Genomic DNA, 14,872 nt, shown 5'->3' on the forward strand with positions numbered 1-14,872 from the left:
CTTTACTATATTCCCCACCATCTCTGTTGCTTTTTGGGGCTTGGATGAGCACTCCAGAGAATAGCCACTGGAAAAAGGCATTTAGCGGAGTTGGAGACAAGCAGGCTCTCAACAGAGCCCTACTGAAAAAAGAGCCTCCTTATATCACAGAATCAAATTTGAATGGAACTGAGAAGCTACCAACGCAAACCTCCTGCTTCTTGCACTTGAATCATACCAGACAGAGGGCTATTTAAACTTTTCTGAAAACCGCAAAGAAACTAGGCAGGATGGAGGGGAGCTAGATATATCTGGGTTTAATCATAGAATCCTTTAAGAATACAGTTCACTTAGTGATTTCCTTCAAAAACAAAAGTCAGTCAAGATGGAATGACACCATTTCTAATCAAAGTAAAATCTAGTAAATAGCCACTTTAAGTTTGGTTTTACATTAAAAAAAAGTAATGTGCACAACCTATGAGTCTGCTTACTAACTAGTGGAAGATAAGTCAAGAAAATGTAAACAATAAAACCATAATTTTCATTTTAAAGAGAAAAAGTGAAAAAAAATCAGACTATATGTATTTTCCTTTACAAAAGCTGAAAAGCACATGGAAATAGTATTTGAACAGAAGGTCACCTGGATTCTAATCCCAAAGCTGCAAATAATTTAAATGCTGACTGGCTGACTAAATACATCACTTATTCAGCACAGCCTTATAATAAAACAGGGATTAAAGAGATATGGCATGTAAATTTTATTACAATAAAATGTGAAAGCAATTAGGAATTATTAAAAGTATTACACTGGGACAATTTTCAAGATGTTGGTGTGAGACATGTTAGGTTAACATAGGTTGTAACATTCCAACATACTCAGGCACTTTAAAAATTATTTTAAATAGCTTTCAAAGTGAAAAAAGATACCTAACCTTTCTTATAAGATACTATGTTATAAGAGATTTGAGCTGCAGAGATTTGAAAATGCAAACAGAAGCTTTTACTTCGTCTTGGCTATTGGGTTATTTATTTGAAGGGGACAAAAAGAAAATCAAGGCATCTTTGAGTCAGGTCTATATAGTGTCATAATGATTCTTTAATCCAGATTTTTAGAAATGAATGAAACTCAGGCGACATCCAAAGTCAGAACTGGTTCACCATGTTGCTCCTTATATCTTGGCTCTTTCTCATAAATATTTATGAAAGAAACAGATATTTACTAAGCATAGATGTCAAGCAGTCAATTAGGTACTTTACACTCAGTAAATCATTTCCTTCTAACAACTCTAAAGAGATAGGCATTTTCATCTCCAACACATAGGAACACCGAAGCTCAGAAAAGATAAACAACTAAATCAAAGTCTTACAGATGGGAAGCATCACACCTGCAACTCCAAACAAGGTCTGAGACTCAACTACTCATCTTCCTTCTATAATATGCAATTCTAACGTATACGTATACACATATACTCACCCTCCTACCAACTCCTACCTCCACAAATAACAAATAACTTTTCCTCTAAAAGACAAACAACAATAGATGTCAAGGAAGGGGCAACAATGAATTATTAACCTATTAATATTAGTGTTAAATTCTCACATTGATCCATAAGGAAGGTAGAATAGGTATTATCATTTATTTACATTTGAAGAAATAAAAGTTCAGAGAGGTTATGTAGTTTGCTGCAAATTAGAAAAATACCACTACCATATTCTAGTACAGAGCTATGCTTCCAAAGTGCTCTTTTACAAATCCATGTAGAATTCATCAAGCAAATATTTATTGAGCATCTACCAGGATTCATTCTAGGAGCTTGGGAAACTTGAGTGAACAATATAGACAACGATCCCTACCCTCATGGAAGTTACATTCTAGCAGGGGGGACAGAAAACAGGCAATACATATAAATAAGCAAATTATATAGTATATTAGAAAGTGCTCTGGAAAAGATAAACACAAAAGCAAAATAAGAGTGTTTGGGAGTATTAGAAATGGAAGAACAGGCTGCAATTTTAAATATGGTGGTCAGGGTAGACTTCCTTGAGAGTAACCCTGGAGCACAAGTATACAGGCATAAAGGAATCGGTCATGTAAGTATCTGGCAATACAGTGTTCCAGGTAGAGGAAATCATCTGTCCCAAGGCCCTGAAGTGAGAACACGCCCAGTATTCTAAAAGAACAGCAAGGAGGTCTGTGTGGATGAAGTCGAGTGAGGGAGAAGAGAAGCAGGAGCTGAAACTGGAGAGCCATGGGGTGGGAGTGCAGGGTAAAAAGAAGAGTGACGTGTTCTGACTTACCTTCTACATGGAATACACTGCCTACTCTGTTGAGAATTGCTTGGGGGTGGAGGTGGGAATGAGTTAAGTCAAGGACAAGTATAGAAGACAAGGCAGTAATCTAGGCAAGAGATGCTGGTGGCTTAGATGAAGATGGGAGTAATGCAGACAGTGAGAAGGGATCCTTTCCTGGATCTATTCTGAAGGTAGAGCCAACAGAATTTGCTAACACCATGGATATTGGATATTAAGACTAAAGAGTCTAGGATGAGTGCAAGGTTTTTAAATGGAAAGGCTGGAGTCTCCATCAATTGAGATGCAGAGGCTTTGGATGGAACAGACTTTGGGGGAAATAAAAGGAGATCAGTTTTGGACATGACATTTGGGTGTCAAGTGGTCTCTTACATATACAAATCTGAATTCAGGACAGAGGTCTAGCCCAAATATAAATTTGAGAATTTGTAAGCATATAAATAATATTTAAAACCATGATATTCAAAATTCTTGAACTAAAGAAGATCTTCTGTACAAGTCACTTTCATCATTGATGAAGATAAAGTCTAAAGAAATGCAGTGATATGTCCAAGGTCAGACACATATAAAGCATTTCTAACAGAGCTGGTACTCTTTAACTCTGAATTTTCTTGAGAACTATACTGCCATCTAAGATAATAAATAAAGGATTATTCTTTGAAGGCTAAGTAAAAGAACTTCCAGCAAAGATTCCCCAAATATTGTAGATAAAATATGGAACCATTTTTTTAAAAAAGCATTACCTAAAGTTGTTAAATACAGTACATGGTAGGCACTCCATAAATGTTTAATAAATGAACAAAGTTGCCATTAAATAGCCCAACCTTACTGTGACATAATTTGAGTATCCAAATCCCACTGGTCATTACATTTAAATATGTTTACTTACCTGATATTTAAGCCAATGAAGTTTGTCCATGTGAAAATATAATCTCCACCAAAGACCATTCCAATATAAGTTATTAATATATTCTACAAAAAAAGGCAATACATTGTTACATAGGTTTAAGTAAGCTTTTTCAATATCCATATAACCATTCACACTATGACCCAAATTCCTATCCTTAGGAAACAAAAACCAACAGACAATAACAAAGACCCACCAATCCTAAAATGAGTGCAGTATGAGCAAGAACACTAATAAGGAAACAATGACATTAGCCTCTTCCCAGTCTCTCTCTCAAGAAGCTAAATGCTTTCACCACTATTGAAAAATACTAAAAAGATATCAAACTTCCTCTGTCCCATGGTATGGGCTGACATGAGAAACCTAAATAGAGAAACACTGCAGTTACTACAGGTAGGAAACATGAAGGCACAATTAGCAATCTTAGAAAAGAATGCTTTTTCCTCCCATTAAGGTAATTGTAGACTTGTGAGGGGAGAGTGAAGGAAAGCCAGCTTATATGCAAGGATCTTTCCCTCTATTTTGAAAAATGGGGAGTTTACCAACATGAAGACAGTTTTTAGAGGAATCTTCCTTAGTATCTTAAAAAAAAAAAAGCACATGGGAAGTCATCTCAAAGAAGTATACCTAAAATCACCTCTCCTGACTCCCTTTAACTCCAAGGTGTAAACATCTGCTTATCTGGCTCCCTTTTAATTATTCTCAGACCACAAAGGTGACATAACATTTTTCAAAGTTTAAACTATTATTCAGTTCTTCCGTACTTCCCTTCTTTCACATTCGTAAGTCATTGCCTTCCTCTCTGCTTTTACAACTGCCATAAATGGTAAATGCCACAAACATTGTTAGTACCTGGGCTCTCCTAGATTAGGCCTGTGAAGCAGAAAATAAGGTGCTCTAGTGTTTCAAAAACAAACTTCAAAATTATTTTTATAATGGAGTGCCCTTTGAGCATTCAAAATTATGTCAGCCTCTTCTAAGTCTACAGATAGAGAGCGCAAATTACCTTAGAGCAGATCTTTTTTATTACTTGAGGGGGAAAAAATAAAATGAAGTACCACATAACAGAAAGCAACCTGGGAAAATGTGTAGCAGGACCTCAGAGATCCAGGGTGAAGGTGGATTAATTCGCACAAATTGCCCAAGGAACTTCAGAAGGGGAAAGGAAGGACAGAGAACCCAATCCCTATTGAGCAAAACCCATCAAAAGCTAGCAAAAGTGTAAGTATACATTAGGGCATTCTAACCAAGGTTTGCTATCAGGAAAAGACACCAATGCCCCCAAAGTAGAAACAACCAGGAAGCACAGAAGAGTCTCTGTTGGTAGCTCAAAACTAAGACTGCTATTCTTAAACTTGACTATCCCTGAGTATCACGTGGAAACCTTGTTAACAATGATCATTTCCAGGCTGTACTTTAGAGGTTCTGATTCAGTATATCTGAGCTGGGCCTAGGAACTTCCATTTTTAACCAGTTATCCTAAGTAATTTCACAAAGAATGCCGACCCAAGGGTTTGTGGGGTTAGGATCCTCAAGCACAGACGGAGCCTAAAGCCCCTGTAGGAACAATACCTTGGAGGCTAAGGAAAGACGCTCCCCTGTGGCCTGTGAGGCCCCAAAACAGCAAGTGCATCAGTGTACCCACATCTGTCAGAAGGTAGGACCCTCAACAGTGATGCCAATGACAGTGAGAAGCAGCAGCACCTATAAGCTAATCAGACAACCCAGTTTCTTCCCTCTCTCTACAAGTAAAACGTATCGCTTTGATCTAAGTCCATAGGGCTCTATGTGGAGGAGGAAATATCAAAAGACTTTTGCACTGAACTTTACGTTAATGAGAACAGGACTGTATTTGTACCCCATGCTGATGATGATAAAGAAAGTACACTAAGAAATTCTAAGCAAATAGATTTAGTTACTAAAATGAAACATAGGCCTTCCTGTTGCACTATCCTCCTTCTTGGCCAAATGGCACCAACTGCCTGGTCTCTCACGTTCTTGCTGTTCTTACTCTGAAGAGGTAAGCATCTCCTTTGCTCTTAAAGCATTTACTTTACAAAACTGAAACAGAGCTGAGAGCTATTTTGGGAGGCTAAATCAGTCTCAGCCAGTCCAGGCCTTTCAATTCAGAGAGGGAATTGACACAACTGACTTGTTATAGCTTAATTTAGAATTCTATTCCCACTAAACACTCAAATTCCATGATCCGAAGTCACAGACCTTCTGAAGTTTAAACCCAAATATACAGAGGGTGCCAAAAAAATGTATACACATTTTAAGAAAGGAAGAAACTATTAAAATTGTAATACAATGAATGACACTACCATTGATTTAATTAACGCCATCTTTTGAGCGAACATCATACTACACATTGCTACCGCAATTCAATTCAACTTCAAAAAGTAATACATAGATAACATCTCTTAAAATATGTATATTTTTTTGGCAACCCTGGCAGTTTTAGTTTCTAAAATAAGGTCGGGTGGACACCACTCCATTGGGGGTGCAATGGGAAACATAGGAGAGCAATAAAAACTTCACCTCTGCAACCCCTTCCCTCACTACCGTGTTTCCCCGAAAATAAGACCTAGCCGGACCATCAGCTCCAATGCGTCTTTTGGAGCAAAAATTAGTATAAGACCCAGTCTTATTTTATTATAAGACCAGGTATAATATAATATAATACCAGGTCTTACAAAATAAAATATACTGGGTATAATATAATATACTGGGTATAATATCAAACTGGGTATAATATTATATAATATAAGACTGGGTCTTATATAATATATTGGGTATAATATAATAATATAATATAAGACCAGGTCTTACATAATATAATATATATTACATAATATAAGACCGGGTATAATGTAATATAATAATACAATATAATATAATACCGGGTTTTACATAATATAATATACTGGGTATAATAATATACTGGGTATAATATAAAACTGGGTATAATATAATACAATATAAGACCGGGTCTTACATAATATAATAGAAAACCGGGTATAATGTAATACCGGATCTTATATTAATTTTTGCTCCAAAAGATGCATTAGAGCTGATGGTCTGGCTAGGTCTTATTTTCGGGGAAACATGGTAGTGACAAATGGGACATCAGAAAGGAAGTTCCAAGGGCAACTGTACTCTTTTCCCCAAATGATTGAGGACCTACCTCTCTGTTTTACGGGTGTTAGAAAGCCAGCCTACCTTGCTAATTCATTTGGAATTCAGTCATGCTGTGGCCTCTTGGATCTCAAAGCACTAGAATCATAAAGTCAGATGAAAGAGGCCTCAGGCTTAAAGCCACTAACTTCAGTCCAATATTCAAGTCAACTTGGCTCTTCTGGCGGAAGACAAACCATCCTCCCTCAAATAAAATGGATCAGGAGGAAATGACATCACTGGAAATGTCAGACACAGCTTTTAAAAGTGGGCCATTTAAGGTTTGGCTCAGGCATAGGAAAACTCTCTTGATTAGTTTCTGGCAGGCATCCTTCCCCTGCAAAACAGCCAGAATTCCGTGAAGCAGAGAACAGTTCTCATTAGGGGTTAAAGGGACAGGCCTCTGGCTACTGAGCTAGTCATCTGCCCTATCAGAAACAGGCCTAGTTCTTCCTCTACTCTTAGATGACATATTCTCCTATTTCCATACTTCTCGGAACTAAGTTGCCTGAAAGTAGATTGTGCCCTCCCTGAGTTCTTAAAGATTGTTTCAGAAACCATCACAATTTGTCAAAAGAATATGTGAGGAAATATGGATTATGGGGCTTAAGGCTATAACCAGACTTATTTTAGAGGAACAATTTTCAAATAAAGCAGGTACCCAAAAGATAACAGTATTTTCTCAGCTCACCTTAATACAGCCAACTATTGTAGTTGTCAGAGCAGAATTATACTGAGTGCAGAGTACCGTGGCATACATTAAGATAAACCTGGAATGGAGACGGAAAAGATATCTTGTAAGCAAGATTCAGTTGCTTACTTTATAATAATCTCTAGCCAAGAGAAACAATCAGTTTTGGCCATTCTGTAGCACATTCTACCCTGTATCCCTGAAAATAAGACCTAGCCGGACCATCAGTTCTAATGCGTCTTTTGGAGCAAAAATTAATGTAAGACCCGGTATTATATTATATTTATATTATTTATATTATATTAAAGACCCGGTCTTATAGTAAAATAAAACCAGGTCTTATATTAATTTTTGCTCCAAAAGATGCATTAGCGCTGATGGTCTGGCTAGGTCTTATTTTCAGGGAAACACAATAGTCACTGAGTTTTCGCTACGTTACTGCTGCTTTCACTGCAGCTTCAGACTTGCAAAAAATCATTAAAAAGAAACATATGTCCATTTACTGACCAGGCGTTTTTCCCAGTTACCTTCACCGACACCTTGAAACAATCATTCATAATCATGAGTATTCTGTTTGGATCATATTCCTGCTAATTCACCTAATCCAGACAAAAAGCTCTGTGCTCACAGACCCTGGTTCAGGTGTGTACCTCCTATTAGGACCATATGACCTCTGGACCAGGGTGAAGGCAAGAGAGATTCTTAAGGATGGAAGAAAAACAAATTAGAACTACTTTAAGAGGCTCACTTAATAACTAAGTGGCAGCAGGTGGAACTCCCAGATTTACAACGAGGCTTCTGAGTACTAAGTACTCAGTACTAAGGTGCCATGTCAACTTAATTTTGAAGCACCCACTCACTATGTACCTAGCATGAGTAAGATCCTGTCATAAATATCAACTGAACTGACTGGTTGGGGAAAAAAATGCATTAGGGAAATATGGAGGTGCAGAGAAGAGGCACATTTGCAGGTACCCTCTAGCCTTCTCCATATACTCTTCTAAAAGACAGACACCTGGTAGTGGGGAATCAACCAGCCCCAAATTCAAGGGCTGCTACTACCATCTACCAATTGTGCAAACCTAGACAATTTACTTTAGTTCTGATCCTGCTATCTCATAGGTAAAGGGACAACAATATCTGCCAACTGGTCAATGTAGAAATAAAATAAAATAATGCATGAAACATAATGGTGAAAAATAATGTTGAAATATAATGGCGCTTATCACATACTAGGTTAATGGATAAATATTCGTTTTTCTCCATCCTTCTAAGCAAGACTTTGGTATCAGTTTAGTTGCCCTGAGGGCACATTCCCAGGGGCTATCGAACCACCTGAATCTGAAGGTTTAATTATCTTAAATTGATAACACTCAAGAGACAGAACAGGATACTGAGGAATGAGGCAAAAGGACCCTAGAACACATTTCTCTAGGAAAACTATCCGCTAATATGGCGGCAAAGGCTTACCCCATCACACAAGAGAGGGTGAACTGCAGAAGAAAGAGGGTGTCAGCCCAGCCTTCAAAATCCATTGCCTGTAATACATGAGAAAGCATTCGATTTTAGAGCAGGCCCTCATACATACGCATACATACCTTTCCCCGCATCACTCAGAGATAGAGATGTTCAAGAATTTCATATATATATATATGGAGTTGAACCGATAAGCAGTTTCAGAAGGTTGTCTCCTTTCGATAAAGTAATGTGAGGGAGATTTTGTACTTCTCCCTGTTGATACAAAGAAACTGGTATTTGCTTGAGGGCACAAGCCACATCCGGCAAACCTCAGCAGTTCTCCCAGAGACTAGGATTAAAGGCTTCCTAAAACATTAAAACATATTTCCTCACTGTAACATGTGAAATCTCAAGTACCGCCTTAGTGACACGAATTCAGCTGAGGTCTGTCTAGGAAGAACTACTCTTTTAAAATAGCTGATTGTAAAAGCAAGGTTTTTGTTGTTGTTTTGTTTTTAAGCCCAAAGCAAAGGAATGGGGGGACCTGAATGAGCATGTTGGTCATCTCATCTCTTACCCAAAAAGGAGAGTTTCCCTCTCAAGTCCGTATTTTTTCTTACACTATGAGTTTGATAAGTAAATCCAAGAAACATTCCACCTTTTGCCTCTCTGCCAACTTGTCCAGCTTCAACTCTTGCCACTTTGACATGAATCTCACAACTCCAGGCTCTGGCAGTACTGGGCTCCTTGCAGTTTGCAAAACATAACATGCAGTTTCATACTCACATGCCTTTGCCTGCAATGCCCTTCTCTTCACCATTTATCTTACTCGCGTTCACCCATCAAACTAAAGGTCGAGCAGCTCCTTTGTGGGGCTTTCCCTGATCAAGAACTCCTTCCTTTGTGCCTCAGCAGATACACTTCTCTACAAGGCTCTTCTCTCTGGGAACTGTAAGTCTTTCTACGCCGTGTCTACAGGGTGGGAGTTTACTGGGGGGAGGACCAACATCATGTTTATCTAGTCATATTCCTAGTACTTGACAGGCGGTAGACATTGTTTATTCATGGCTATTTCTTTGTTGAGGTATAATATATCAAAAATAAAGTTCACCAATTTTAATTGTATAATTCAATGAGTTTTGACAAATGTATATAGTCACGTAATCACCATTATAATCATGATAAAGAAATTTCGGCCTAAAACCATAAAACTCCTAGAAGAAAACAGGGAAAACATGACATTGGTCTTGACAACATTTTTTCTGGATATGACACCAAAAACACAAACAACAAAAGCAAAAATAAATAAGAAGGAATACATCAAACTAAATAGTTTCTGCACAGTAAAAGAAACAATACACAAAATAAGAAGGCAACTTAATGAATGGGAAAAAATATTTGCAAACCACATATCTGACAAAGGATTAATATCCAAAATTTGTAAGAAACTCACATAACTCAACATCAAAAAAACAAACAACCTGATTAAAAAAGTGGACAGAGGAACTGATCATTTTTCTAAAGATATACAAATGGACAACAGGTACATGAAAAGGTGCTCAACATTACTAATCATCAGGGAAATGCAAATCAAAAGCGCAATAAGATATCACTTTACACCTGTTAGAATGACTATTGTCAAAAAGGCAAGAGATAACAAGTACTGGCAAGGTACAAGGGAACCCTCATACACTGCTGGTAGGTGTACATTGTTACAGCCGCTATGGAAAAACAGTATGGAGGATCCTCAAAAAATTAAAAATAGAACTACTATATGATCCAGGAATTCTACTTTGGGTATATAGCCAAAGGAAATGAAATCAGGATCTCAAAAAGACACTGCACTTCCATGCTCATTAAGGCATTATTTACAATAGCCAAAATAATGGAAACATCCTAGGAGTCCATCCAAGAATGAATAAAGATGTTACACACACACCCAGGAATATTATTTAGCCGTAAGAAAAAAGGATTTTTTTCTACAAATTCTTCCAGCAATTTGTAATAGCAAGAATGGACCTTGAAGGCATTATGCAAAGTGACACAAGTCAGACAGAGAAAGACAAATACTTTATGATCTCACCTATATGTGGAATCTAAAAAAGTAAAACTCAGAGAAACAGAGAGTAGAATGAATTGTGGTTGTCAGGGGCTGAGGGATGGGAAGATGTTAGTCAAAGGCTACATACACACTTCCAGTTACAAAATAAGTAAGTTCCGAGGATTTAATGTATAGCATAATATTATAGTTAACAATACTGTACTGTATACTTGAAAGCTCCTGAGAGTAGACCTGGAGTGTTCATACCACAAAAAAGAAATGGCAATTATGTGATGTGATGGAAGTATTAACTAACGCTACCATGGCAATCATTTTGCACTATATAAGTGTATCAAATCTATGTTGTACACTTTAAACTTACACAATATATGTCAATTATATCTCATTAAAGCTGGGGGAAAAACATTTACCACCCTAAAAATTTCCTCCTGCTCCTTTACAGTCAATCCCCTCCCCTCATTTATAGCCCCTGGCAATCTTATATCTACTTTACTTGTATGTCACCAAAGTTTTGCTATTCAACAATTTCACATACATGGGATTGCATACTATATACTCTTTTACGTCTGGCTTCTTTCATACAGCATAATGCTTGAGAGATTCATTCATGCTGTTGTATCAGTAATTCACTCATCTTTATTCCTGATTAGTATTCCATCTTATGGCTCTACGACAATCACCAGTCAATAGACATTTATCTGGGTTGTTTCCATAACTACTTGTTATGAATAAAGCTGTACTGAACCTTTGAATACAAGTCTCTCTGTGGACATGTTTTTATTTATCTTGGGTAAATACCTAGAAAATGGGATGGCTGGTTCTTTTAGTAAATATATCTTTAGCATTATAAGAAACTTAAACTGTTTTCCAAAGTAGCTGGACTTTGTATTCCCACCAACACTGTATGCGAGTTCCCACTGCCCTACGTTCTAACACTTGGAACTACTGGGGGTGCCAAAAAAATGTATACACGTGACTTGTATTCATCTTTTGTTATCAGTTTATATTGAGTATTACAATTTTAATACAGTTTTTTCCTTTCTTAAAATGTGTATACATTTTTTTGGCACCCTCTGTGTTTGAGACAACTCTAGTAAGTAAATGGTATCTCACTGTTAATTTTAATTTGCATTTCTCTAATGACCAATGAGGTGGAACATCTTTTAATGTGCTTATTTGCCATCAGCATTGCTTCTTTGGTGAAATGCTGCCCAATTTTTTTCCAAATTTTATTCAAGTTATTTGTCTTCTTATTACTGAGTTGTAAAAGCATTTTTAAAAATATATATATTCTGGATTCAAGTCCTTAATCAAATACATATGATTATGCAAGTATTTTCTCCCAGTCTGTGGCTTGCCTTTTCATTTTCCCAACAGTGCCTTTTGAAAAAAAAATAATTTTGATTGTAGTCTAATTTATCAATTTTGTCTTTTATAATTCTTCCTTTTATGACTTTTCTATGAAACCTGGTTCTAACCCAAAGTCACAAAGACTTTCTCCTAGTTTTAATAGCTTTAGCTCTATGCTAAGGTCTATGGTCCTTTCTGTATTAACTGCAAGGGATGCTATAACAAAGTACCGCAAACTGAGTGACTTAAACACCAGAAATGAAATTCCTTAGTTACAGATGCTAGAAGTCCCAGATCAAGGTGTTAGCATGGTTGATTCCTTCTGAGAGCTGTGAGAGAATCTGTTCTAGGCCTCTCCCCTAGCTTCTGGTGAGTTGCTGGCAATCTCTGGTGTTCCTTAGCTCCTGGAGGCATCACCCTAATGTCTGACTTCATGTTCACATGGCAGTCTCCCTATGTGACTGTCTGTGTACAAATTTCTCCTTTTTATAAGGATATCAGTGATATTGGATTAGGGGTCGACCCAACTACAGTATGATTTCATCGTAACTAATTATATCCGCAATGACCATATTTCCAAACACGGTAACGTTCCGAGGTACTGGCTGTAGGGTTTCCAGCATATGAATGGGAAGGAGATACAACGTAACTCATAATACTTTCCAAGTTAATTTTTGTGTATTTCTTGAGGTAAGGGTCAAGGTTAAATTTTTTTGTACATAGATGTCAAATTGTTCCAGCACCATTTGTTGAAGAGATTATCCTTTCCTCACTGATTTACTGTGGTACCTTTGACAAAAACAATTGACCACATGCTCTGTTTCTATTTCTTGATTCTCGGTTCTGTTCCACTGATCGGTATCTACCCTTAACCCAATACCTACACTGTCTGGATTAATGTAGCTTTATAAAAAGTCTTGCAATCAAGTAGGATAAATCCTCCAACATTGTTCTTTTTCAAAACTGACTTGACTATTCTAAGTCCTTTGCAATTCCATACAAATTTTAAAATCAGCTTATCAATTTCTACAAAAAATCCTGCTATGGGATTGGGACTGTGTTGAATCTATAGATCAATTTGAGATGAATTGAGTAACAATATCAGTCTTTCAATTCATAAACATAAAATTCAATTCAATTCATAAATATAAAAATAATTTAGGCGTTTTAAAAGTTTTTTCAGTACTATTTTGTAGTTTGTTTTCAGTGTATGGTTATCAAAATATTTTGTTGAATTTTTCCCTGAGTATTTCATAATTTTGAAGCTATTATAAATGCTATTATTTACCTAGTTTCCAAGTGTTCATTTCTGGTGTACTGGAAGTACATTTGATTTTTATATACTGACCCTGTGTCTTACAACTTTCCTACACTAATTAGTTCTAATTACTCTTTTCTAGAGTCTTTAGGATTTTCTACATATGTGATCATGTTTTTTATAAACACATTTTTACTTCTTCCTTTCTAATCTATGACTTTAAACTCATTCTTACCTTACTGCACTGACGAGGTCCTCTAGTATAATGTTGAATAGAGCACTATATAAGGGCAGACATCCCCACCTTATTCTCAATCTTAATGAAGAGATATTCGGTCTTCCAACATTATGTTAACAATAAATTTTTTTTTGGTGTACGTCCTTTATTAGATTGAGAAAGCTCCCTTTTTTTCCTAGTTTGCTGAGAATTTTAAACTCATATATAAATGGGTATCAAGTTTTGACAAATATGTTTTCTCCATATATTGACACGGTTATGTTTTACTCTTGTTAATATGGTGAATTGCACTGACTGATTTTCAAGTATTGTTATTAAAATAACCTTAATTCCTGAGATAAACACCACTTAGTCATGGCATAGTATCTTTTTAATATTGCTGGAATTTTTTGGGGGGGACTATAGTTTATTTTTTCCCCCTGTAATTTTTTTGTCAGCTATTGGTAGAGAGTATGCTGGCCTCATAAAAATCAATTGGGAAATGTTCTGTCCTTTTCTATGTCCTGGAAGAATTTATATAGAATTGGCATTATTTCTTCCTTAAACATCTTGTAGAGTTCGCCAGTGAAGTGATCAGGGTCTGGAATTTTCTTTTTGGGAAAGTTTTTAACTACAAATTTAATTTCTTTAATAGAAATAGGACTAAACAGCCCTATTAATTAGGGCTTTTAATTTCTTTGAATAGCAATTTAATTATTTAATAGAATAAGGCTACCCATGCTATGTATTTCTTCTTGAGTGAAATTTGGTAGCTTGTCTTTTTTAAGAATTTCATCTCAGTTACAATAAAAAGAATTCATGCACACAGTCTCATGCTATGGTCTTTCATACCTGTAAAAACAACCTCTTCTCTGATGGAAAAACATTAAAGCGCAATAAAGCACAGACCTAGGACTCAGGACACCAGACTATAAATTCTGTGAGAGCAGGGACTATGTCATATGTCATTTCTGCACAGCTCCAAGCACTTGGAAGTGTTAGGCACAAAACTGAGGTGGATTAAACATCCATGATCTGTGGCTCAGCATCATTTTCTACAGCAGATGAGTCAAACTTTTCTCTTTAATAGACCCACATACCTACTTTTATCTGCTACTAAATAGATTTCCTATTTCACATTAAATCTGTGTGCCATATTTTGCCGTGTATGATGTACACCCATATTTTTGGCCCAAACTTTCAGGGAAAAAAATATTTTGTTTTAATTCAAATTTTTATTTGTTTATATTTAGGTACTTGTTTTTTGAATTTTAAAGGAATTTTAGCATTTATTTTTAAACATATATGGTACAAGAAATTTTATGTAACAAATAATTACAAAACACAAGAATAGATACAAGGTACAAAAAATTTTATGTACCGGTAACAAATTTATGTTATTTACGCATCACTGAAGGCCAAGAACTCTTCGTGGCTCTAAGTTTGTTGTAAGTTAAACAAAA

The 14,872-nt window shown here is 36.3% G+C and overlaps 1 protein-coding gene across 1 annotated transcript in view; it reads right to left on the bottom strand.

Annotated features, from left to right (window-relative positions):
* SLC35D1 (solute carrier family 35 member D1) overlaps positions 1 to 14,872 on the bottom strand; it is a 44,956-nt gene that overhangs the window by 12,488 nt on the left and 17,596 nt on the right. The window contains exons 9-11 of the mRNA XM_019732211.2: positions 8,535 to 8,602; positions 7,065 to 7,143; positions 3,179 to 3,261 (exon numbers count right to left, since the gene is read on the bottom strand). Of these exons, the coding sequence (XP_019587770.2) occupies positions 3,179 to 3,261; positions 7,065 to 7,143; positions 8,535 to 8,602 (230 nt within the window). The remainder of the gene's footprint in view (positions 1 to 3,178; positions 3,262 to 7,064; positions 7,144 to 8,534; positions 8,603 to 14,872) is intronic.

The sequence above is a fragment of the Rhinolophus sinicus genome, linkage group LG06 (assembly GCF_036562045.2).
Source record: "Rhinolophus sinicus isolate RSC01 linkage group LG06, ASM3656204v1, whole genome shotgun sequence".
Taxonomy (NCBI): Eukaryota; Metazoa; Chordata; class Mammalia; order Chiroptera; family Rhinolophidae; genus Rhinolophus; species Rhinolophus sinicus.